General features: G+C 45.0%; 3 protein-coding genes across 10 annotated transcripts in view; all 3 read left to right on the forward strand.

The window, feature by feature from the left end:
- Positions 1–2,157, forward strand: part of FLNC (filamin C) — a 162,794-nt gene extending 160,637 nt beyond the window's left edge. For all 8 annotated transcript variants that reach the window (XM_067469388.1, XM_067469389.1, XM_067469385.1 and 5 more), the window contains one exon: positions 52–2,157. In XM_067469388.1, the coding sequence (XP_067325489.1) occupies positions 52–239 (188 nt within the window). In that variant the 3' untranslated portion in view covers positions 240–2,157. The remainder of the gene's footprint in view (positions 1–51) is intronic.
- An 8,001-nt stretch (positions 2,158–10,158) lies between these two features.
- ATP6V1F (ATPase H+ transporting V1 subunit F) lies at positions 10,159–18,456 on the forward strand. Its single transcript, XM_060776350.2, has 2 exons — positions 10,159–10,396; positions 17,336–18,456. Exons 1-2 carry the CDS (start codon positions 10,239–10,241, stop codon positions 17,535–17,537), a joined length of 360 nt encoding a protein of 119 aa, XP_060632333.1. The 5' UTR covers positions 10,159–10,238; the 3' UTR covers positions 17,538–18,456.
- Positions 18,457–19,088: 632 nt separating this feature from the next.
- Positions 19,089–24,581, forward strand: SPMIP1 (sperm microtubule inner protein 1). Its single transcript, XM_060779678.2, has 2 exons — positions 19,089–20,058; positions 24,195–24,581. Exons 1-2 carry the CDS (start codon positions 19,602–19,604, stop codon positions 24,302–24,304), a joined length of 567 nt encoding a protein of 188 aa, XP_060635661.2. The 5' UTR covers positions 19,089–19,601; the 3' UTR covers positions 24,305–24,581.
- Positions 24,582–26,066: the final 1,485 nt, after the last annotated feature.

The following is a 26,066-nucleotide window of genomic DNA, read 5'->3' on the forward strand; positions in this document are numbered from 1 at the left end:
ATTTTCCCAAATGCAACCTGAGTCAATATCTTTCACCCCTCTTTCTTGCAGGCACCAACATGCTGATGGTGGGCGTCCATGGCCCCAAGACGCCCTGTGAGGAGGTCTACGTCAAGCACATGGGCAACCGGGTCTACAACGTCACCTACACCGTGAAGGAGAAGGGGGACTACGTCCTCATCGTTAAGTGGGGGGACGAAGGTGTACCTGGCAGCCCCTACCAAGTCAACGTGCCCTAAAAGGGGTCTGGCCCGGTGCCATTTCCCCCACGGCCCCTGCCCCACATTTCCATGCCAAGGACCAGCATGGCCGGACATCTATCTCGGAGGTCCCCTTGGGGCGGGGCCGACACCACGACGGACCTTGGGACAATATTGGGTTGCCTGTTTGGACTTTGCCTTTTGACTCTTTGGCCCGGCGGAGGGCTTGGGGTGGGGCGGGGAGGGCAAGGTGTGCACCGTTTTAGCGGGAAAATGCAAGTGGGCAGGTGACTGATCATGGCGGCGAAGTCAAAGAATGATGTCACTAGGAGAAGGAGAGAGGTCAGAGTTTTGTCAAAGTGGGGGGTCGTCACTGTGGGATGCCCCATGGCAATGGAATTGTGGAAGACCAGGCAATGGGACCGATCTACACCATTCTTGGCCACCTCAGGATCAGGTCATTGATGTAGTTGGACAATTTGGAAGTGAGAAGATGATCTGGAGCTCAAAGCAAATTGATGTATGGAAAGCAGGGATGTGGAGAGACTTTCCAAGGACCAGGTTGACAATTCAACAAAAGGGTCAGCTCTGCTCCCATTTTGTGAGATGGGTTGGATGGATGTGGAAGCACGTGGAGAACAACACTATATTGTGAAACATCACGTTCATACTTATTTGCACCGTTCTTGGCCACCTTGAAGTTGGGTCCTCAGTATGTTTGGACAATTTGGAAGTTGTTGTTGTTCATTCGTTCAGTCGTTTCCGACTCTTTGTGACTTCATGGACCAGTCCATGCCAGAGCTCCCTGTCGGTCGTCACCACCCCCAGCTCCTTCAAGGTCAATCCAGTCACTTCAAGGACTGGATTGATCTTGAACTTCAATTTGGAAGTGGAAGATGATTTGGAGCATGAAGCAACCAAAATGTGGAGAGAAGGGATGTGGAGAGACTTCTGCAAGGACTGGGTAGAGAGGTCAGTTGTGCCCCTATCTGCTGAGAGCCATCCAGCCCAACAACCCTATTCTGCCAAGCAGCAAAACACAATCAAAGCATTCCCCACAGATGGCCATCCAGCTTCTGCTTAAAAACCTCCAGAGAGAGAATAGTTTTGACTTGTCAGAAAGTTCTTCCCAATGTTTAGGTGAAATCTCTCTTCCTGAAATCTGAATCCATTGCTCCATTGTCTTCTAGTCACTAAGACTGGATGTAGAGGCATGCAAGGATTGAGCAAAACTGTGCTATTTAGAGCTCAAGGCTTCCAGAGGACGATTGAGTCCATTGGCCTTAAATAACCAGGATGTTCTTCATCTCTGTTGACTTCCACAATTGCATTCTATTGACTTCCATAAGAATCTAGGCCAACAGGAATCATAGAATCATAGAATCAAAGAGTTGGAAGAGACCTCCTGGGCCATCCAGTCCAACCCCATTCTGCCAAGAAGCAGGAATGTTGCATTCAAATCACCCCTGACAGATGGCCATCCAGCCTCTGCTTAAAAGCTTCCAAAGAAGGAGCCTCCACCACACTCCGGGGCAGAGAGTTCCACTGCTGAATGGCTCTCACAGTCAGGAATTGGATTGGAAAGTACAGTGAGAGATGCCACCAACTTGCCCCTTCCTTCTGCCCCATCTCACAAACTGGTCGATTGCTGCCGTGACAGAGGGACACTTGAACCAAAGAGATTCATCATTTGCCTGGTTTGGGGATATTTTTTTTTAAGAAAAGGAAGCATTTGAAGAAAGGGAAAGAATTTAATAAAAAAAATATTGGGGAAAGGGAGTCAGGCCCTTTGGCCTGTGTGTCGGTCAAGGATGTTTCCAGCCAAGTTCCTCTCTTGGGGTTGGTTTGGGTTTGGGACTTTTTTATCCATGTGTTTGGGGTTGCGTGTGTGTTTGGGGTTGGAGCACCCAGCCGAACCTGCCCACCAGCAATAAAGATGACTTGCTTTTAAAAAATGGCATTGTGCCCTGTCTTTTGTTCATAGAATCTGTTGTGGCAGCAAGGAGAAGCTGCTGAAAGCGCAGGAGATGGAGGACTGTAGCTTCTAGCCATCTCTCTAGTGTGGCAGTCATTAGGAAGAAAAGTAATTAGAAACTAATGAAATTAATGAGGAAGTCTTACCTTAAAGGCTTTCTTAAGGTTCGGGGGTAAAATTCTGGTGGAAGGGAAACTAACAGATGGAACAGGACTGGGACAAGGCAGGAGAAGCCATATCTTAAGTAAACAAATAGAAGGACGGCTATGTGCTAAATGTGGAAGGTCAGAGAATTGGCTCTAAAAGTAAATCGATAATTATTGATCCAAAATGAACATCTGAAGATATGGTACAACAGCGCCATCTATCCTCCATCTGATGTAAATAGCAGGTAATTCAGTCCTATGAAGAATCCTACATAAGTAAGAATATAGGAAAATAACGTGAAAGTAATTACAGAAGAATTAATAAGGGAAATGCTTGCTTTGAATAAGTTAAAGATACATATATGAAGATATATGGAGTCATATATGTGTGAAGAGATATATGAAGTTAAGATTCACTTTTACGTAATTCATCTAGGAACGTGGCTGGTCAGCTGATGAAAGGGGAGCAGTGGAAATTATAGTATCTAGCCAACAAGTGTTCTTGGCCACGATTCCTCGAGGACAAACTGATATTGATTAGATTGTGTAAATGTCAAGAGAGTTATGCGCATGTGTAAACTAGGTAATTCTGCCTATAAATACTGGATGCTTTTGGGGTAGTGCTCTGTGCCACATCAGCCATTTTGAGAAGCTGGGGCGCCCTTACCCGGGGTAAGCATTAAATTCTGTGAACTTGCAAAAGCTGTCTCTGTCTCTTCCTTCTTCACTGATCTCTTGGAATCCTGGAAGTCGGGGACATACCCGCAACACTAGTTCAGTGTTTCTCAACCTTCCTAATGCCGCGACCCCTTTATATAGTTCTTCATGTTGTGATGACCCCCAACCCTAAAATTATTTTCGTTACTACTTCATAACTGGAATTTCGCTTCTGTTATGAATCGCCATGTAAATATCTGATAGGCAGGTTGTATTTTCATTCTCTGGACCTTGGGAGTTGTAGTTGCTGGGATTTATAGTTCACCTACAATCAAAGAACATTCTCAAGTCCACCAGAGATGGAATTGACCCAAACTTGGCACACAGAATGCCCATGACCAGCAAAAAATAATGAAAGGGTTAGGTGAGCATTGGCCTTGAGTTTGGGAGTTGTAGTTCACCTATCTCCAGAAAGCACTGTGGACTCAAACAATGATAGATCTGGACTAATTTGGCACGAATACTCAATATGCCCAAATGTGAACACTGTTGGGAGTTTGAGGAAAATAGACCTTGACATTTGGGAGTTGTAATTGCTGGGATTTATAGTTCACCTACAATCAGAGAGCATTCTGAACCCCACCAACGATAGAATTGGGCCAGACTTCCCACACAGAACTCCCATGACCAGCAGAAAATACTGTGTATCCTGATGGTCTTTGGTGATCCCTCCAACACCCCATCGCGACCCCCCCAGGGGTCCCGACCCCCAGGTTGAGAAACACTGCTCTAGTTTAATTCAGTCACTGCTAAGGATGAGCCTTCAGCAGTGATGGAGACTCCCCAGCAGTCTGAGGCTGAATCTATACTGCCATATCATCCAGATTACTATTTCTAGATTTAAGTCGTTGACACACTGGCTGATACCCAAACAGGGGATGAGCTGGAGATGTCTCTGCCTTGGTCCTTTCACTCTTGGCTGCTACTTCCCGGCGGATGTCAGGTGGTGCAATACCAGCTAGGCAGTGTAATTTCTCCAGTGGTGTAGGGCGCAGGCACCCCGTGATAATGCGGCATGTCTCATTAAGAGCCACATCCACTGTTTTAGCGTGGTGAGATGTGTTCCACACTGGGCATGCGTACTCAGCAGCAGAGTAGCATAGCGCAAGGGCAGATGTCTTCACTGTGTCTGGTTGTGATCCCCAGGTTGTGCCAGTCAGCTTTCGTATGATATTGTTTCTAGCACCCACTTTTTGCTTGATGTTCAGGCAGTGCTTCTTGTAGGTCAGAGCACGGTCCAGAGTGACTCCCAGGTATTTGGGTGCGCTGCAATGCTCCCGTGGGATTCCTTCCCTCCCAGGTAATAATCCTCAGAGCTTGGGATGCTTGTCTGTTCTTAAGGTGAAAGGCACATGTCTGTGTTTTAGATGGGTTGGGGATCAGCTTAAATCTAGAAATAGTTTTCTAAGATCTACAGAGACACTCGCTGGAACACCTCAGCAAGCGAGAGTCCAAAAGTGGCAGGCTCAAACCCAGAACCTCAATCAATGCTGATCCCAAATGAGAGACTCCCCCCTGGGCACACAGAGGACTGGGCGACTTGGAAGGCGCTGAACAGACTGTGCTCGGGCACCACGAGATGCAGAGCCAACCTCAAGAAATGGGGCCACAAAGTGGAATCCACGGCATGCGAGTGCGGAGAAGAGCAAACCACTGACGGTCTGCTGCAATGCAACCTGTGCAATGCAACACAATGGAGGACCTCCTTGCGGCAACACCAGAGGCACTCCAAGTGGCCAGATACTGGTCAAAGGACATTTATTTATTTATTTATTTATTTATTTATTTATTATTTATTTATTTATTTATTTATTTAGTACACTTGTATACCGCTAATATCTCAGCCTGTGCGGCGACTCATTGCGGTTTACAACATATTTAAAAATACAATATTCACTTTAAAAATATAAAATAAAATATAAAAATACAAAATAAAAAAAAATAAAAATAAAATAAAACATTTAACCAGCTACCAAGCTTGCAAAATTTGTGGTTTTTAAAAATCTGTTTGCATGTTTTGCTCTGTTAGAAATGTAATACAATGGTCTGGTTGCTGATGACACGATAAATACATACCCAGATAAAGAGAGAAGCACATCTTTGTTTTACCTTTATAGTGTCTGGGTGTGAAGGCACAATTATTATTATTATTATTATTATTATTATTATTATTATTATTCTGACACAAAAGCACAGTATGTTACAGCAAACAATGTGTATTGTTTCCCACTGCCGGCTGAGATCTTTTGGCATGGCACCCAGTGCGCCCATGACCACTGGGACCACCTGTACTGGGTTATGTTGTAAGCCGCATCGAATCCTTCGGGAGATGCTAGCGGGGTACAAATAAAGTTATAATAATAATAATAATAATAATAATAATAATAATAATATTATGCCAGAGCCTTTGCAGTTCGATTTTGAGGTCTTGATAGCAGCTGAGTTTTTCCTGTTTTTCCTCAATGCGACTGTCACCCGGTATGGCAACATCAATAATCCAGACTTTTTTCTTTTCCACAATAATAATAATAATAATAATAATAATAATAATAATAATAATGTTTCACCATTAAGCTGTATTTCTGGCATTGGAGAGGGATTGGCTGGTGACTGCTGGGAGAGCACTGGCTTTCTCGATGATGTTCAATGAGAGGCCGAGCTCGTATGCTTCTGCGAAGGTGTTTAGAGTGGCTTGTAGGTCTTCTTCTGAATGGGCACATACGGCGTTATCATCGGCATATTGGAGTTCTATAACCGATTATACTCCTGCGAAGGTGTTTAGAGTGGCTTGTAAGTCTTCTTCTGAATGTGCACATACGACGTTATCATCGGCATATTGCAGTTCTATAACCGATTATACTCCTGGACCGATCACCACCTGATCAGTTTTAGACTAACTGGGCCTCCTAACCTCCGCAAGGGTGGTGGACCTATTAGAATGGTCCGCCCCAGGAGACTTATGGATCCAAATGGACTCCTGATGGCTCTTGGGGATCTTCCCACCTCCTTGGCTAGTGATACTGTCGATGCTCTGGTCTCTCGTTGGAATAATGAGTTGACTAGGGCAATTGACACTATCGCTCCGGAACGCCCCCTCTCGAGTAACCGAGCTAAACCAGCCTCTTGGTTTACTGAGGAGCTGGCAGCAATGAAGCGAAAGAAGAGGAGGTTAGAGTGCGTGTGGCGCAAGAACCCCACCAATCCAGCCCAAACACACCTGAATGCCTTTTTAAGGTCCTACGGTGTGGCAATAACGGCGGCCCAGAAAATATTCATCACAGCCAATATTGCATCAGCAAAGAATCGTCCAGCGGAGCTTTTCCGAGTTGTCAGGGGCCTGTTAAATCCGCCAAAAAGCGAGGCCTCGGACAACTCGGTGGCTCGCTGTGAAGCATTTGCTCGATTCTTCGCGGATAAAACTGAGCGGATTTGGTCAGGTCTTGACGTCATGTTAACGGCAGTCTCCGGGGATGTAACGAGAGCATCTGCTTGTCCAGTTTTGTTGGATTCGTTTCAATTGGTTCAGCTTGAGGATGTGGACAGGATCCTTGGAGAGGTGCGACCCACCACATGCATCCTAGACCCCTGCCCATCCTGGCTGATTAAGGAAGCCAGAGGGGGTTTGGCGGAGTGGGTGAAGGTGATGGTTAACGCTTCCTTACAAGAAGGAAAATTTCCAGCGAGCTTAAAGCAAGCTATTATAAAACCGCTGTTGAAGAAACCATCACTGGATCCCACTCAATTTGACAACTTTCGGCCAGTTTCCAATCTCCCCTACTTGGGCAAAGTCATGGAACGTGTGGTGGCAACACAACTCCAGGGGTTTCTGGTAGACACTGATTATCTGGATCCGGCACAGTCTGGCTTTAGGCCGGGACATGGAACTGAGACAGCCTTGGTCGCCTTGGTAGATGATCTGCGCAGGGAACTGGACAGGGGGAGTGTGTCCCTGTTAGTTCTGCTGGACCTCTCAGCGGCTTTCGATACCGTCGATCACGGTATCCTTCTGGGTCGCCTCAGGGATATGGGGCTTGGGGGCACTGCTTTGCAGTGGCTCTGATCCTTCCTCGAGGGACGGACCCAGAAGGTGTTACTGGGTGACACCTGTTCGGCCCCACAACCGTTGTTGTGTGGAGTCCCACAGGGTTCAATTCTGTCCCTGATGTTATTTAACATCTACATGAAACCGTTGGGAGAGATCATTCGGAGTTTCGGAACGAGATGCTATCTCTACGCAGATGATGTCCAAATCTGTCACTCCTTCTCACCTGTCACCAAGGAGGCTGTCCAGACCTTGAACCGGTGTTTAGCTGCTGTATCGGACTGGATGAGAGCTAACAAATTGAAATTGAATCCAGACAAGACAGAGGTCCTACTGGTCAGTCGTAAGGCCAATCAGGGTATAGGGTTACAGCCTGTGTTAGACGGGGTTACACTCCCCCTGAAGACGCAGGTTCGCAGCTTGGGAGTGATCCTGGACTCATTGCTGAGCCTGGAACCCCAGGTCTCAGCGGTGGCCGGGAGAGCTTTCGCACAATTAAAACTTGTGCGCCAGCTGCGCCCGTACCTTGAGAAGCCAGATCTGGCCACGGTGGTCCACGCTCTTGTCACATCCCGGTTGGATTACTGCAACGCACTCTACGTGGGGTTGCCTTTGAAGACTGCTCGGAAACTACAATTAGTCCAGCGAGAAGCAGCCAGATTGCTCACCAGGGCGACGTATAGGGAGCACACCACCCCCCTGTTGCGTCAGCTCCACTGGCTGCCGATCCAATTCCGAGCACAATTCAAAGTGCTGGTTTTGACCTACAAAACCCTATACGGTTCCGGCCCGGTGTATTTGTCCGAACGGATCTCCCTCTACATCCCACCTCGAAACCTAAGATCTTCTGGGGAGGCCCTGCTCTCGACCCCGCCACTTTCACAAGTGAGGCTGGCGGGGACGAGGAGCAGGGCCTTCTCAGTGGTGGCCCCCCACCTGTGGAACTCACTCCCCGGGGAGGTTAGATCGGCATCTTCCCTCATGGTGTTTAGGAAAAGACTGAAGACCTGGATCTGGGATCAAGCCTTTGGCCATTCTGAAGGTTAACTGAAGGATCTGATGTTAGACAAGAACAATTAGAATGGAATGGACATATGAACTCTGAACCCGAGCATGAGATTGTTTATGTTTTTATTATGTTTTATTATGTTTTTATTATGTACTGATGTTTTAATTAATTGTTGTGATGGTTGTATTTGTATTGCTGTAAATTGTTCTGGGCATCTAATTGTGCCCCCACTGTAAGCCGCCCTGAGTCCCCCCCGGGGTGAGAAGGGCGGGGTATAAGTAAATGAAATAAATAAATAAATAAAATAAATAAATAAAGGTGTTTAGAGTGGCTTGTAAGTCTTCTTCTGAATGTGCACATACGACGTTATCATCGGCATATTGCAGTTCTATAACCGATTATACTCCTGCAAAGGTGTTTAGAGTGGCTTGTAGGTCTTCTTCTGAATGTGCACATAAAACGTTATCATCGGCATATTGGAGTTCTATAACCGATTATGGTTCTGCGAAGGTGTTTAGAGTGGCTTGTAGGTCTTCTTCTGAATGAGCACATACGACTTTATCATTGGCATATTGGAGTTCTATAACCGATTATACTCCTGCGAAGGTGTTTAGAGTGGCTTGTAGGTCTTCTTCTGAATGAGCACATACGACGTTATCATCGGCATATTGGAGTTCTATAACCGATTATACTCCTGCGAAGGTGTTTAGAGTGGCTTGTAGGTCTTCTTCTGAATGAGCACATACGACGTTATCATCGGCATATTGGAGTTCTATAACCGATTATACTCCTGCGAAGGTGTTTAGAGTGGCTTGTAGGTCTTCTTCTGAATGCGCACATACGACGTTATCATCGGCATATTGGAGTTCTATAACCGATTATACTCCTGCGAAGGTGTTTAGAGAGGCTTGTAGGTCTTCTTCTGAATGCGCACATACGACGGTATCATCGGCATATTGGAGTTCTATAACCGATTATACTCCTGCGAAGGTGTTTAGAGTGGCTTGTAAGTCTTCTTCTGAATGCGCACATACGACGGTATCATCGGCATATTGGAGTTCTATAACCGATTATACTCCTGTGAAGGTATTTAGAGTGGCTTGTAGGTCTTCTTCTGAATGCGCACAGACGACGTTATCATCGGCATATTGGAGTTCTATAACCGATTATACTCCTGCGAAAGTGTTTAGAGTGGCTTGTAGGTCTTCTTCTGAATGCGCACATACGACGTTATCATCGGCATATTGGAGTTCTATAACCAATTATACTCCTGCGAAGGTGTTTAGAGTTTCTTGTAAGTCTTCTTCTGAATACGCACATACGTTATCATCGGCATATTGGTGTTCTATAACCGATTACACTTCTGCAAAGGTGTTTAGAGTGGCTTGTAAGTCTTCTTCTGAATGCGCACATACGATGTTATCATCAGCATATTGGAGTTCTATAACCAATATTCTTGTAACCTTGGTTACAAATCAGATAATCTTGGGTTGTTGTAGGTTTTTTCGGGCTATATGGCCATGGTCTAGAGGCATCCTCTCCTGACGTTTCGCCTGCATCTATGGCAAGCATCCTCAGAGGTAGTGAGGTCTGTTGGAACTGGGAAAATGGGTTTATATATCTGTGGCATGACCAGGGTGGGACAAAGGACTCTTGTCTGCTGGAGCTAGGTGTGAATGTTTCAGCTGACCACCTTGATTAGCATACAATGGCCTGACAGTGTCTGGGGCAAACGTTTGAGAGGTAATTAGATGTTAGATTAGATCAGATAATCTTGTTTACAAATCAGATAATCTGGATCTTATATGGCAGTGTGGAAGGGGCCTGAGCCAGGTGAGGCAAACAAGCCCAGCGAGAAGTTATACAGGGAGCGTGCAGAGCCCTCCAGAAAGATGTCCATCCAGCGTCTGTTTGAAAGCCTCCAAAGAGGCAGAGAGTTCCCCAGGACAGGCCAGAAAGTTTTTCCTCAAGCTCAACATCCGTGTGTGCCTCTACTGGTTTCTATCTCTGTGGACAGCTGCAGCAGCAAACCTGGACGCATGCGCAGAGAGCCATGAGGCGACTGCGCATGCACCTCCGTGCAGTATAACAGCTCCCTACGGCGGCCGCTCGGGGTCATTCTTATCCCTCGCGCGTTTCCTGAGGCGTCATGGCCGGCCGGGGGAAGCTCATCGCCGTCCTGGGAGACGAGGACACGGTGACCGGCTTCCTGCTGGGAGGCGTCGGGGAGCTCGACAAGCACCGCCGCCCGAACTTCTTGGTGGTGGAGAAGGAGACCGCCCTGGCCGAAATCGAGGAGGCCTTCCGGTAATTCGAATTGGGGACGCGGGGGGCGGGGGGGGGGAGGGGAGAGAACTAGGTGGAACAGCCGGTTGCCGTGGAAACGCAGGGGTTTGGACTGAACCACTCTCCCAGGAAAGATAGGGGGAAATGCCTGGGTTTGGACTGAACCAATTAATGGAGGGGAAGGGAATAAAGTTACAGCCTTGAGTCTCTTTCGGGGAGAGAAAAAGCGGGGATTAAATAGTAATCATAATTATGACAATAATATAGTAAATATAAAATATAGTAAATATAAATAAATAAGTATATAATATAATATTTATAATATTGTAATTTAATGCAATATAATACTACTAATAATAATATATTATAATTATATATTTATAATACATGTAATGTTACTAATAATATTACAGTATAATTGATATAGTGCAATATAGCAATATTTAAAACTGATATTGTACTATGTTAATAATATATTGGGTTGTTGTAGGTATTTTCGGGCTATAGGGCCATGTTCTAGAGGCATTCTCTCCTGACGTTTCGCCTGCATCTATGGCAAGCATCCTCAGAGGTAGTGAGGTCTATTGGAACTAGGAAAAAGGGTTTATGTATCTGTGGAATGACCAGGGTGGGGCAGATAGCTCTTCTCTGCTAGAGCTAGGTGTGAATGTTTCAACTGACCTTGGAATAAGGGATGTGCAACCTATATTTGCTTCCCATGGGTTGCAGGAAAAAAAAATCCTTAACTATATTGCTGTTATGTTTATTTATACCCCACTTTACCTCTCCCGAAGGAGACTCAAAGCGGCTTACCATTAAAAGTAAGTGGTTAGACCACATCTGGAATATTGTGTCCAATTCTGGGTGCCACAGTTCAAGAGAGATATTGACAAGCAGGAATGTGTCCAGAGGAGGGCAACTAAAATGATCAAGGGTCTGGAGAACAAGCCCTATGAGGAGCGGCTTAGGGAACTGGGCATGTTTAGCCTGAAGAAGAGAAGGCTGAGAGGAGATATGATAGCTGTGTATATATATGTGAGAGGAAGCCACAGGGAAGAGGGAGCAAGCTTGTTTTCTGCTTCCTTGGAGACTAGGACGCGGAACAATGGCTTCAAACTACAAGAGAGGAGATTCCATCTGAACATGAGGAAGAACTTCCTGACTGTGAGAGCCGTTCAGCAGTGGAACTCTCTGCCCCGGAGTGTGGTGGAGGCTCCTTCTTTGGAAGCTTTTAAGCAGAGGCTGGATGGCCATCTGTCAGGGGTGATTTGAATGCAATATTCCTGCTTCTTGGCAGAAAGGGGTTGGACTGGATGGCCCATGAGGTCTCTTCCAACTCTTTGATTCTATGATTCTATGAAAAGTAGGATCACATAATTTAAATTGTACAAATATGCAAACATTAAAACAGAATTAAAATTCACATTTAAAATCCATTAAAACATACTGAAAACTAAAAATCATATATATATATATATATATGAGAATGACTTGGGTGGATGATAGTTACTTCCCTCCCAGCAGATCCCGGAGATGTCTTTCCTCTTTTAAATTAATCACACTTCATGTCTCAAGGTCAAAAGTTTCCATTTCTGCTTTTGGGTAGAATGAGAAACACTTCCTCTATTTTTCTACTGGGAAAATCTATGACTCCAGAAGGGTCAGCTGATGGGAGGACTTGTTTCTCTTGTGATAAACGAATGAATACATTTGGCTACAGCCTTTGCTTTGCAGAACTGTTTACTGTGGAATGTTTTTTAAATGTCGAGAGCCACTTTGCATCTAGATCAGTGGTTCCCAACCTTTTTTTGACCAGGGATCACTCTCCAAAATTAGTACCAAAAGGGTTAAGAATCAGCGGACCACTCCAAAATTAGTACAAAAAGGGTTACGAATCAGTTTTTAGATTCAGTTTCATTATTTGGGGCTCTGATTCAGAAAATTGCATTGGACAGACCAAATAACAACAACTACTAGAATCATAGTTTGAAGAGACCTCCTGGGCCATCCAGTCCAACCCCATTCTGCCAAGAAGCAGAAATATTGCATTCAAATCACCCCTGACAGATGGCCATCCAGCCTCTGTTTAAAAGCTTCCAAAGAAGGAGCCTCCACCACACTCCGGGGAAGAGAGTTCCACTGCTGAACGGCTCTCACAGTCAGGAAGTTCTTCCTCATGTTCAGATGGAATCTCCTTTCTTGTAGTTTGAAGCCACTAAAAAAAAATTGATTTTGTCATTTGGGAATTGTCGTTGCTGGGACTCAAACAGTGATGGATCTGGACCAAACTTGGCACAAATATTCCATATGCCCAAATATGAACACAGATGGAGTTTAAGGGAAATTCCAGCAACGACATTATTCCACAGATATAAAAAGGGTTTATATATCCGTGGAATAATGACAAGGGTGGGACAAAGGACTCTCGTCTGCTAGAGCTAGGTGTAAATGTAAAATCACAACAGCACAACAGAGGAAACAAACAAGGACATCTAATCACCTCTCAACAAAAGATTGCTCCAGGCACTGTCAGGGCATTATATGCTAATCAAGATAGTCAGTTGAAACATTCACCCCTAGCTCCAGCAGACAAGAGTCCTTTGTCCCACCCTGGCCATTCCACAGATATATAAACCCTTTTTCCTAGTTCCTACAGATCTCACTGCCTCTGAGGATGCTTGCCATAGATGCAGGCGAAACGTCAGGAGAGAATGCCTCTAGAACATGGCCATATAGCCCAAAAAAAACCTACAACAACCCAGCATTGAAAACTGTTTGAAAATATAGCTTGAGAAGATTCATTCCCACAACACTAAAGTGGATTGTGTCTGATTGTGTTAAATGCAACTCAAAGAAAGCAGAACCACTGGAAAGGGATTATAAGGAGTATGGAAGTTGTGGTGGAAAAAATAAATAAAATAAAAACTGCCCTCCTTATCCTTTGAAGCAGATAATACTCCTTTCTTTGGTATTGCTGGGTCTTGCTCCCTTTCTTTAGAGCAGGGGTCCTCAAACTAAGGGGCCAGATGCGGCCCTACAAGGTCATTTACCTGGCCCTCGCTCATACAATCATAGAATCCTAGAATCAAAGAGTTGGGAGAGACCTCATGGGCCATCCAGTCCAACCCCATTCTGCCAAGAAGCAGGAATATTGCATTCAAAGCACCCCTGACAGATGGCCATCCAGCCTCTGTTTAAAAGCTTCCAAAGAAGGAGTCTCCACCACACTCCGGGGCAGAGAGTTCCACTGCTGAACGGCTCTCTCAGTCAGGAATCATAGAATCAAAGAGTTGGATGAGACCTCCTGGGCCATCATCCAGTCCAACCCCATTCTGCCAAGAAGCAGGAATATTGCATTCAAATCACCCCTGACAGATGGCCATCCAGCCTCTGTTTAAAAGCTTCCAAAGAAGGAGTCTCCACCACACTCCGGGGCAGAGAGTTCCACTGCTGAACGGCTCTCACAGTCAGGAAGTTCTTCCTCACTTAAGTCTGAAACGACTTGAAGGCACACAACAACAACAACAACAATCCTATCTCATCAGCCAAAAGCAGGCCCACACATCCCATTGAAATACTAATAAGTTTATATTTGTTAAAATTGTTCTTCATTTTAATTATTGTATTGTTTTTAAGTGTTGTTTTTTTGCACTACAAATAAGATATGTGCAGTGTGCATAGGAATTCATTCATGCTTTTTTCAAATTATAATCCAGCCCTCCAACAGTTTGAGGGACTGTGACCTGGCCCTCTGTTTAAAAGGTTTGTGGACCTATGCTTTAGAGTCTGTGCAATAAACTAGAGATTTGCTAAGGCATGGAGGTGTGGAATTCAAGGCTGTTATTTTGCATCAAGTCCTTCTTTGTCCTTGTGTTTGAAGGAATTTGCAATTTCCTCTCTTGAAAGAACCAGATCAGACAAAGGTTTGGCTCTCATTCTGTTTACACACAAACAACCGTCTTCCAAAAGGCCTCTGATGCGGGTTTTAACTGACTTCTGCCCGGTCCCTCCTTTGCCTGACCTTAGAAGGTCCTTGAAGGTAGAGTTGGAAGAAACCCAAAGTCCCATGCAGTCCAACCCTGTTCTGACATTTGGTTAGACCACACCTGGAATATTGTGTCCAATTCTGGGCACCACAAATCAAGAGAGATATTGACAAGCTGGAATGTGTCCAGAGGAGGGTGACTAAAATGATCAAGGGTCTGGAGAACAAGCCCTATGAGGAGCGGCTTAAGGAGCTGGGCATGTTTAGCCTGAAGAAGAAAAGGCTGAGAGGAGATATGATGAGAGCCATGTATAAATATGTGAGAGGAAGCCACAGGGAGGAGGAGGGAGCAAGCTTGTTTTCTGCTATTTATTTTCCTAATTTTCCTTTCAATGAACCTGTTTATTATAAAGAAAAGGATTCAATAAAGACAGATTCATTCCATAGCGATATTTGTTTATTGAGCCTGAGTTGCAGAATGATGGGAAGGAAGCGATAGAAATGCTTCTTGGCAGAATGGGGTTGGACTGGATGGTCCACCAGCTCTCTTCCAGCTCTCTGATTCTATGATTTTAAGAACTTCCTGACTGTGAGAGCTGTTCAGCAGTGGAACTCTCTGCGCCGGAGTGTGGTGGAGGCTCTTTCTTTGGACGCTTTTAAGCAGAAGCTGGATGGCCATCTGTTGGGAGTGCTTTGAACGTATAAATATGTGAGAGGAAGCCACAGGGAGGAGGGAGCAAGCTTGTTTTCTGCTTCCCTGGAGACTAGGACGCAATGGAACAATGGCTTCAAACTACAGGAGAGGAGATTCCCTCTGAACATTAGGAAGAACTTCCTGACTGTGAGAGCCGTTCAGCAGTGGAACTCTCTGCCCCGGAGTGTGGTGGAGGCTCCTTCTTTGGAAGCTTTTAAACAGAGGCTGGATGGCCATCTGTCAGGGGTGCTTTGAATGCAATATTCCTGCTTCTTGGCAGGAGGTTGGACTGGATGGCCCAGGAGGTCTCTTCCAACTCTTTGATTCTATGATTCTATGACTGTCTTGAGACTCTTAAAGAACCAACAACCGAATAGAAAACTGCTGATGACTTTCTCCCACTGTGCTACAGAGAGTGTCCTAACCTGCACGTGGTTTGGTAACTGCACCACGGCACATAGGAAGGTGCTCCATAGGGTCACCACTTCCTCACAGGGAATCATTGCTTGCCCTCTTTCTCCCTTCTGTGAAAGAACATTATAGGCCTCACAGCCTCACCTGGCATTTTTAAAAATTATTACCATCTGGCAGATTATTTATTTATCGTGTCAGTATCAACCAGACAATTGCATTACATTTTAAACAAATGTTTAACAAACAGACAAAACAGAGTTTGCAAGCTTGGTAGTTGATTAAATGTCCTTTGACCAGTATCTGGCCACTTGGAGTGCCTCCGGTGTTGCTGCAAGAAGGTCCTCCATGGTGCATGTGGCAGGGCTCAGGTTGCATTGCAGCAGGTGGTCAGTGGTTTGCTCTTCTCCACACTCGCATGTCGAGGATTCCACTTTGTTGCCCCATTTCTTGAGGTTGGCTCTGCATCTCGTGGTGCCCGAGCGCAGTCTGTTCAGCACCTTCCAAGTCGCCCAGTTTTCTGTGTGCCCAGGGGGGAGTCTCTCATTTGGTATCAGCCATGGATTGAGGTTCTGGGTGAGCCTGCCACTTTTGGACTCTTGCTTGCTGGGGTGTTCCAATGAGTGTCTCTGTAGATCTTAGAAAACTATTTCTAGATTTAAGTCGTTGACGTGCTGGCTGATACCCAAACAAGGGATGAGCTGGAGATGTCTCTGCCTTGGTCCTTTCACTATTGGCCGCTACCTCCCGACAGATGTCAGGTGGTGCAATACCGGCTAAACAGTGTAATTTCTCCAGTGGGGTGGGGCGCAGACACCCCGTGATAATGCAGCATGTCTCATTAAGAGCCACATCCACTGTTTCGGTGGTGAGATGTGTTCCACACTGGGCATGTGTACTCAGCAGCAGAGTAGCACAGCGCAAGGGCAGATGTCTTCAGCGTTTCTGGTTGTGATCCCCAGGTTGTGCCAGTGAGCTTTCGTATGATATTGTTTCTAGCACCCACTTTTTGCCTGATGTTCAGGCAGTGCTTCTTGTAGATGATACAGGCAGATGATACAGGGTGACAAAGGCAATGAGAAATAGAGAGAGCTTTTATCCTATAGCTGTGGCTATGTTAACTCTGTGGTTTCGCACAGATGTGGCATTGGGGGCTGTGCAGTGGTGGTGGGAGTGTTTTGTGGTGTATGCTGGGGAAAGCATTTAATTTTGTTGTGCAATTGCACAATCATAGTAAAGCTGGGTTGTTGTAGGTTTTTCGGGCTATATGGCCATGGTCTAGAGGCATTCTCTCCTGATGTTTCGCCTGCATCTATGGCAAGCATCCTCAGAGGTAGTGAGGATGCTTGCCATAGATGCAGGTGAGACGTCAGGAGAGAATGCCTCTAGACCAGTGATGGGCAACCTTTTGAGCTTGGTGTGTCAAAATTTGCCAAAAACCTGAGCATAACTTGGGTGGGGTGTCAACTTCGAGAAAAAAAAACCCCATAATTTTGCAATATGTATAGTTTAAGTAAGAAAAATGTATATTCCATGCTGAGTTATAGAGTGAACAATGCTCACACGTGCAGATGTTAAATTTGTAGAGCCTCTTACAAATTTAAGGATGGAATTAGATTGGCTTTTATAAGGTGTACTTCTCTGTATGCATGTGGCCGCGTGTCATCAGAAATAGCCATGCGTGTCAGTGCTGACACGCGTGTCATAGCTTCACCATCACAGCTCTAGACCATGGCCATATAGCCCAAAAAACCTACAACAACCCAGTGATTCCAACCATGAAAGCCTTTGTCAACACAGTAAAGCTATTTTATTCTTTTGTATTCAATTGTCACCGGTGCCCTTTTGGTGTCTCTGTCTCTCTCTGCAGGGGCTTCTTGTGCCGTGATGACATCGGCATCATTCTCATCAACCAGTACATAGCGGAGATGATCCGCCACGTGATCGATGCCCACAACAAGTCCATCCCTGCGGTGCTTGAAATCCCCTCCAAGGAGCACCCCTACGACGCTTCCAAGGACTCCATCCTGCGCCGGGCCAAGGGCATGTTCACGGCGGAGGACCTGCGGTAGATGGGAAAAGTGGGGCCCCGGATTCTCTGCTGTTGCTGCTCAGTTACCCCGTCTCATAAAAGAGCTCTGCCTTTCCTTCGGTGTATTTGCTGTCAATATTATTCTCCATGATTCAATTTCCTCTGTAACCCAGGAGTTTGCAAGCAGAGTGGTCTATCTACATTCCTGCTGACTTTGTCACTATTTATTGCTTACTTATGACATTGGAAGTCATAGTGGTGGAAACTGGATGCTGATATCGCAACTGTGGGTGTATCTACACTACCTAATTTGATGCAGTTTGACACTACTTTAACTTCAATGCTTCCATGCTATAGCATCCTGGGATTTATAGTTTGGCACTCTTTGCCAAAGAAGGCTAAAGGCAAAGCTACAACTCCTGGGATTCCGTAGCATTGAGCCATGGTAGTTAAAGTAGTTTCAAGCTGCATTTATTCTATATTGGGTATTAGTAAGTCCTCATGACACTATGGGGAATGGGAGATTCAGCTTACTTTGTTTACATAATTCCTTTTATTTTGGGTATGCATACCCAACAATGACAAACATATCCCACAGAGACCTGTGTTGCAAATATATAGGCATTCCACAAAATATACAGTTATCCCTCCACATATTACATCTGTGGATAATGAAGTCTACCGAAGTTGAACCTGCAAATGTAGACTCTGTATTTCCCCTACTCCATGCAAGGTGCAATTATTGATTTATTCCCTAATTTCTGTTTGGGAAGCATGGCTGCAAGGACAGCCATTCCTCCAGGAATACTCTTGTGATGTTACTTTCCCTGTTGTTGCTTTTCCAAGATCACAAATGCATTATGGAATAATTGTTAATGCTATTTATTTTCCTAATTTTCCTTTCAATGAACCTGTTTATTATAAAGAAAAGGATTCAATAAAGACAGATTCATTCCTTAGCAATATTTGTTTATTGAGCCTGAGTTGCAGAATGATGGGAAGGAAGTGATAGAAATGCTTCTTGGCAGAATGGGGTTGGACTGAATGACCCTCCAGCTCTCTGATTCTATGATTTTAAGAACTTCCTGACTCTGAGAGCTGTTCAGCAGTGGAACTCTCTGCCCCGGAGTGTGGTGGAGGCTCTTTCTTTGGACGCTTTTAAGCAGAGGCTGGATGGCCATCTGTTGGGAGTGCTTTGAACGTATACATATGTTAGAGGAAGCCACAGGGAGGAGGGAGCAAGCTTGTTTTCTGCTTCCCTGGAGACTAGGACGCAATGGAACAATGGCTTCAAACTACAAGAGAGGAGATTCCATCTGAACATGAGGAAGAACTTCCTGACTGTGAGAGCCGTTCAGCAGTGGAACTCTCTGCCCCGGAGTGTGGTGGAGGCTCCTTCTTTGGAAGCTTTTAAGCAGAGGCTGGATGGCCATCTGTCGGGGGTGCTTTGAATGCAATATTCCTGCTTCTTGGCAGAATGGAGTTGGCTGGATAGCCCAGGAGGTCTCTTCCAACTCTTTGATTCTATGATTCTATGAACGTGATTTTCCTGCTTTTTGGCAGAATGGGGTTGGACTGGATGGCCCACCAGGTCTCTTCCAACTCTTTGATTCTGTGATTCTAAGGGAAAGGAAGAAAGGGAAGAAGGAAGCAAAAGGAGAGAAGGAAGAGAAAGGAAAGAGAAAAGGGATGAAAGAATTGTGCTCGATAGCAGACTGGCAGCCAGTGGAGCTGGCAGAACTTCTGGAAGTAAGCAACCATTGGACTAACTAGAGCTTCCGAGCAGTCTTCAAAGGCAACCCCAAGTAGAGTGTGTGGTAGTAATTGGGACGTAACAAGAGTGTGGACCACCATCTCTGCATTTCATTTTCTCTTGGGTCATTGTGCTTTGTCTTCACCATTTATTGCTGAAAGGAGAGGACAAGTGACTGGCCTGTGACCTCATAAGAGACTCCTGAAGTTACTGTGATGTAATGGCTACTCAAATCTTGGTGGCCACCAGAAATCTTCAGAGTTTTGCTCTCCTTGCTGGCTTTGTCCCTTGGAGGAAAAGGTACTTCTTGAATTGGGTTGAGCTGGATCCAGACCATCGTCCCATCCAACCATGGCGCGCGCATTGAACATGGACTCGCTCCAGCAGAACTTCTGGAAGGAGGAGTATCAGAAGGAGATGATGGTGCGGTACAAGTGGCACCAGAAGTACGGGGCCATCGTCAAGGCCAAGCAGGCCAGCCAGCGGGAGCGGCACCAGCGAGCGGTGGACAACACCCTCCGGCTGCCGTCGGTCAAGGCTCCTGCGCCCGTCAAGCCCAAGTCTCCCCCTCCGCCGCCTTCGTCCCCCGCAGAGCCGGCCAGGGAGCGCGACTTGACCGGCCTGGACACCCTGATCCTGGAGGCCGAGATGAAGCCGGTGCCTCGGGAAGTGCGGGCCCTCATCTACCAGGGCATCTCCCACGAGGACGAGGGGCGCCACCGCTACCTGAAGACACGACTCCTCCTCAACCCTGAAGACAAGTACACCTTCCCGGTCACCACCAATTTCAACTACGGCTGGCAGATGGGTGAGTTGGGGTGGGGAGTGGGATCTCTTCCAACACATATCAAGGGCTGACTTGTGAGCAACACCATTGGATTAACATTCATACTCCAGTGAGTTTATCCAAGGCAGAAGTGAGAGTGAAGGAAAGCTAGTGCTTGCTAGCTTACAAAATAATGAAAAATGGCACTGGCCAATACTCATCTTGGTACTTCAAATGTTAGCTCTTGTCTTGTTCATTTGTTCAGTCGTCTCCGACTCTTCGTGACCTCATGGACCAGCCCACGCCAGAGCTCCCTGTCGGCCGTCACCACCCCCAGCTCCTTCAAGGTCAGTCCAGTCGCTTCAAGGATGCCATCCATCCATCTTGCCCTTGGTCGGCCCCTCTTCCTTTTGCCTTCCACTTTCCCCAGCATCATTCCCTTCTCCAGGCTTTGCTGTCTCCTCATGATGTGGCCAAAGGACTTCAACTTTGTCTCTAGTATCTTTCCCTCCAGTGAGCAGTCGGGCTTTATTTCCTGGAGGATGGACTGGTTGGATCTTCTCGCAGTCCAAGGCACTCTCAGAACCTTCCTCCAACACCACAGTTCAAAAGCATCTCTCTTCCTTCGCTCAGCCTTCCCTAAGAAGGTCCCGCTCTCACATCCGTAGGTGACTACAGGGAAGACCATGGCTTTGACTAGGCATGGTTGCCAGTCTGATGTCTCTACTCTTCACTATTTTATCGAGACTGGACATTGCTCTCCTCCCAAGAAGGAAGCGTCTTCTGATTTCCTGGCCACAGTCTGCATCTGCACTCATCTTTGCACCTAGAAATACAAACCCTGTCACGGCCTCCACGTTTTCTCCCTCTATTTCCCAGTTGTCAATCATTCTTGTTGCCATAATCTTGGTTTTTTTGATGTTTAGCTGCAACCCGGCTTTTGCGCTTTCTTCTTTCACCTTGATTAGAAGGCTCCTCAGCTCCTCCTCGCTTTCGGCCATCAGAGTGGTGTCATCTGCATATCTGAGGTTGTTAATGTTTCTTCAAGCCATTTCCACCCCAGCTTTGCATTCCTCAAGCCCCGCACATCCTCGCATGATGTGTTCTGCATACAAGTTCAAAAGGTTGGGTGAGAGGATGCAGCCTTGCCGGACGCCTTTCCCAATCTTGAACCAGTCTGTTGTTCCGTGGTCAGTTCTGACTGTGGCTACTTGGTCCTTGTACAGATTCCTCAGGAGAGAGGGAAGGGGGCTTGGGGTGCCCATCCCACCAAGAACTTGCCACCATTTATGATGATCCACACAGTCAAAGGCTTTAGAGTAGTCAATGAAGCAGAAATAGATGTTTTTCTGAAACTCCCTGCTCAGTTTCTGGATATATTTGATTGAGGTACTGTTTCATTATTTCGGAGGAGACCAAAAGGGGGTGCTAGAGAGAGAAGAATAGTCCATTTTATGGGAGTGGAGGATAGATTAAAGGAGTTAAACCATTTCCTCCTGTTATTCCTCCACCCACGTCGCCATCATGGAAACAATCCTCATTTATAACATGGGAAGAAGGGAGGGGAAATAATCAGCAAAAATGGTGGAAATGGTTCCCCCCCTAAAATGGACTATTCTTCTCTCTCTAGCACCCCCTTGTGGCCTTCGCCCATATAATGGAACATCGCCTTGATTCAAAACATGGCACCAGTTTCCCCCTATCTGCTCCAGTTTTTAAGACACATTACATGTACCAGTTGCCATTTATTCACCCATAGAAAACCAGGATAACCATGGGTTGTTGTAGGTTTTTTCAGGCTATATGGCCATGGTCTAGAGGCATTCTCTCCTGACGTTTCGCCTGCATCTATGGCAAGCATCTTCAGAGGTAGTAAGGTGTGTTGGAACCAGGAAGAAGGGTTTATATATCTGTGGAGTGACCAGGGTGGGACAAAGGACTCTTGTCTGCTGGAGCTAGGTGTGAATGTTTCAACTGACCACCTTGATTAGCATATAATGGCCTGACAGTGCCTGGAGCAAACTTTTGTTGAGAGGTGATTAGATGTCTTTGTTTGTTTCCTCTCCATTGTTGTGCTGTTGTAATTTTAGAGTTTTTTTTTAATACTGGTAGCCAGATTTTGTTCATTTTCATGGTTTCCTCCTTTCTGTTGAAATTGTCCACTTGCTTGTGTATTTCAATGATAACCATATCTAAGAAACAAGAGCTGATGTGGTCTATTCTGAATCAGGACCCCCAAATAAGCCCAGGAACAGGCCTAAAAACTAAGGCACTAAGATTTTCATTTTGTTGGGCTTTGTAATACTAGTTAGTGGGCTAGTAATCATAGAATCATAGAGTGGGAAGAGACCATAAAGGTCATCTCTTTCTTCCATGCAAACCCTCCTGACAGATAGCCATCTAGTCTCTGTTTAAAAACCTCCAGAGAAGGGGACTTTTATCATTTTCCAGGGCAGCATTCCACTGTTTAACAGTTCTAGAAGATGTTCTTCTTAAAGTTTAGGTGGAACCTCTATTTCTGCCATCTGAATCTTTGGCTCCATTGTGTTCCAGTATCTGGAGAAGCAGAAAACAAGCCATCTCCATCCTAATGTGACCTTTCAAATATGTTAACAATGACTCTCATGTCCTCTTCTTTCAACCTTCTCTTCTCCAAGCTGAATGTCCCCAGCTCTTTACGCTACTCCTCATAGGGATTCGAGATTTCCAACCTTTGATCCTTTTGATGACCCACCACTGGATTCCTTCTATCTTGGCCATCTCCTCCTTGACTTGCTTTGCCCAGAACCGGACACAGGGTCATTATTCCAGAGGAGGTCTCCACAAAGCAGACTAGAGTCCTGTTCAACATCTTTATTAATGACTTAGATGCTGTAAAGCTGAGAGGCTGTAAGCTCCCAGCCAGAGCTTTGGGACTGTTTTCCCCCAGAATTTATTCGCCGGATGCTGTAGGAGATGAAGCTTTTCTACGGATGGAGCTAATCCACGTCCTGTAGCTTAGCTTTCCACTATAAGACTGAACTAAAAATGGCTCCCTCTCTTCCCTTGGCCCTGGGGAACGGGGCGGAACCAAAACTTAACAATGATAGACAGGTGGCTAGCCCTATGATTGCAAACCAAGGGAAGTCACCTTGTTGCAAATGCATGGAACCTTGGAATATATGCAGACACTCAAAAGAAAGAAAATGAAGCTGAACCTCCTGGTGCAGCCGTACCAGCTAGGCTTGGGCGGTTTCGTTCGTTAATTTCGTAATTCACTATTAATTCGTATTTAAATTAGCTTACGATCCGATATTGAGCCATTTTGGAATAGTGTGAGGAGTAATCAAGAATCAAAACAATTTTTCCAATTTTCGTAATTATTTCGTAATTATTTTCGTAATATAATATAATAATATAATAATATAATATAATATAATAATATATAATATAATAATATTATAATAATATAATATATAATAATATAATATATTATAATATGATATACAATAATATAATATAATAATATTATTATAATATAATAATATATAATATAATAATATTATAATAATATAATATAATCATTTAATAATATAATATAATATAGTTGTTGTTTGTTTTATCACACCAACAGTCAACAACAGAGGGAGAGGGAAGCTTCAGAAGTTCCCCCTGTCCCATTTGGAGGTTTTTTTTAGCATATTGCACAATCGCGTCCACCATTAATGAATCAATTCAAAATTTACGAAATTTCGTAAATTTCAAACTTTTTTAAAGAAAAAATTCAGAATTCTTTAAAAAAACGAAACGCAATGGACCCCCTAAAAACGAAACGAGTTTAGAAACAAATTTTTCCGTTGTTACCCAAGCCTAGTACCAGCACAACATATCTTAAAGTTAATTTAATTTCTTAATAGATTAGTAATATGCATGTAAATATTTATTATAATTAAAATTCATTTTAAATACATTTTAAAATATATACTATTTATTGCTTCTTTTCCACAGATTTAAGAGTTTTTCGTTATGTTTGTGTGACATGCCTACACACTGGAGCCGACACACTTATTGTGTTATGACACACAGTTTGGAAAGCTCTGCCTTGAGGCATATAGGGAAGGTTCGCTAGGTTTTAGGAAACCTTGGCTGTGTGGGAATGTCCACTGCTGCTTCTATCTGACTTTTTGGCTCCCTTGCAGGAAAGATGGCCACTCTCCACGTGACGCCCATGCCGAAGTGCCGCATCGACAGCTTCTACCGCAAGAACGGGGCCTTCTCGTTGCTGCATCCACGGGACGTGGCTCTCTGAGCCACATAGCTCTTATGTTTCCTCTGTCCGCAAACAAGAAACCACAATCTGTGCTATGGCTTCACTGTTTTATTTGCAGATGCTTTGTTGGTGAAAAAGTTTTGTCATTATTTTTGAATTTAACTTGTGCCAAACCTTGTCATTGCGACTTATAGTTTTCCAATCACGACCTCCCTGCAACTGCCCCACCCCTGGACAAACAAGTGCCACAGAGGCAAGCAAAACATAATGTTAGAGACCCTAAATTGGGTCTTCTTAGGTCCACATCACAGGAACACATAAGGAAGGAGACAGTCCCAAAAAAAGATTTAAAAAAACATGAAGAAGACGGACAGCCTGGCAGCATACGCAGATGCTACCCTTCAAGTGACTGCCGCGCCCCTCCTCTGTTTCTGCTGACTTTTATACTCAAGTAATAGCTCATGGAAAGTACTCTCTTTCCAGCCCCTCTCCCTTGACCTTTTGATGGAAAGTACCTTCTTGTACCTGCAGACTCTGCGCTTAACCACAACCTTTGGCTTAACCACAACACAACTACTTCCTATGTAGGCTTGAACTTTGTATAACCTCTACATGTCACATCTTGTCTCTCAAAAACATTTTCTTCCGTGTTGCTCCTTTTCTACAGAGTAAGGGTATATTTCTCTTTTGCTGTTAATTTCATTCAAAGCCCCTTGCTTAGCATTTGCAAATTTCACTCAAAGACCCTTTCAATTACAGAGTCCATTCACAATAAAAATGCAGAGTCAATTAGCCAGCCATTTGGTCAGCAGAGGGGTCGCCAAAGACCATCCGAGAAAACAGTGTTTTCTGTTGGTCATGGGAGTTCCGTGTGGGAGGTTTGGCCCAATTCTATTGTTAGTGGAGTTCAGAATGCTCTTTGATTGTAGGTGAACTATAAATCCCAGGAATTACAACTCCCAAATGTCAAGGTCTATTTTCCCCAAACTCCACCAGTGTTCTGATTTGGGCATATTGAGTATTTCTGCCAAGTTTGGTTCAGATCCATCACTGTTTGAGTCCGCAGTGCTCTCTGGATGTAGGTGAACTACAACTCCAAAACCAAAGGACACTGCCCACCAAACCCAGTATTTTCTGTTGGTCATGGGAGAACTGTGTGCCAAGATTGGTTCAATTCCATCATTGGTGGGGTTCAGAATGCTCTTTGATTGTAGGTGAACTATAAATCCCAGGAGCTACAACTCCCAAATGTCATGGTTGTTTCCCCCCAAACTCCACCAGTGTTCACATTTGGGCATATTGAGGATTTGTGCCAAGTTTGGTCCAGATCCATCATTGTCCGAGTCCACAGTGCTCTCTGGATGTAGGTGAACTACAACTCCAAAATTCAAGGTCAATGCCCACTAACCCCTTCCAGTATTTTCTGCTGGTCATGGAAGTTCTGTGTGCCAAGTTTGGTTCCATTTCATCGTTGGTGGAGTTCAGAATGCTCTTTGATTATAGGTGAACTCTAAATCCCAGCAACTACAACTCCCAAATGACAAAATCAATCCCTCCCCCCAACCCCACCAGTATTCAAATTTGGGTGTATCAGGAATTTGGGCCAAATTTGCTCCAGTGAATGAAAATATATGCTGTATACCAGATACATTAGGATTCCTAACAGTAGCAAAATTATAGTTATGAAGTAGCAACAAAATCATTACATGGTTGGGGGTCACCACAACATGAGGAACTGTATTAAGAGGTCATAATTATAATATAAATAGTAATAAAACTTTATTTATAACCCGCTACCATC

Source organism: Anolis sagrei, chromosome 5, assembly GCF_037176765.1.
Source record: "Anolis sagrei isolate rAnoSag1 chromosome 5, rAnoSag1.mat, whole genome shotgun sequence".
In the NCBI taxonomy this organism is placed as follows: domain Eukaryota; kingdom Metazoa; phylum Chordata; class Lepidosauria; order Squamata; family Dactyloidae; genus Anolis; species Anolis sagrei.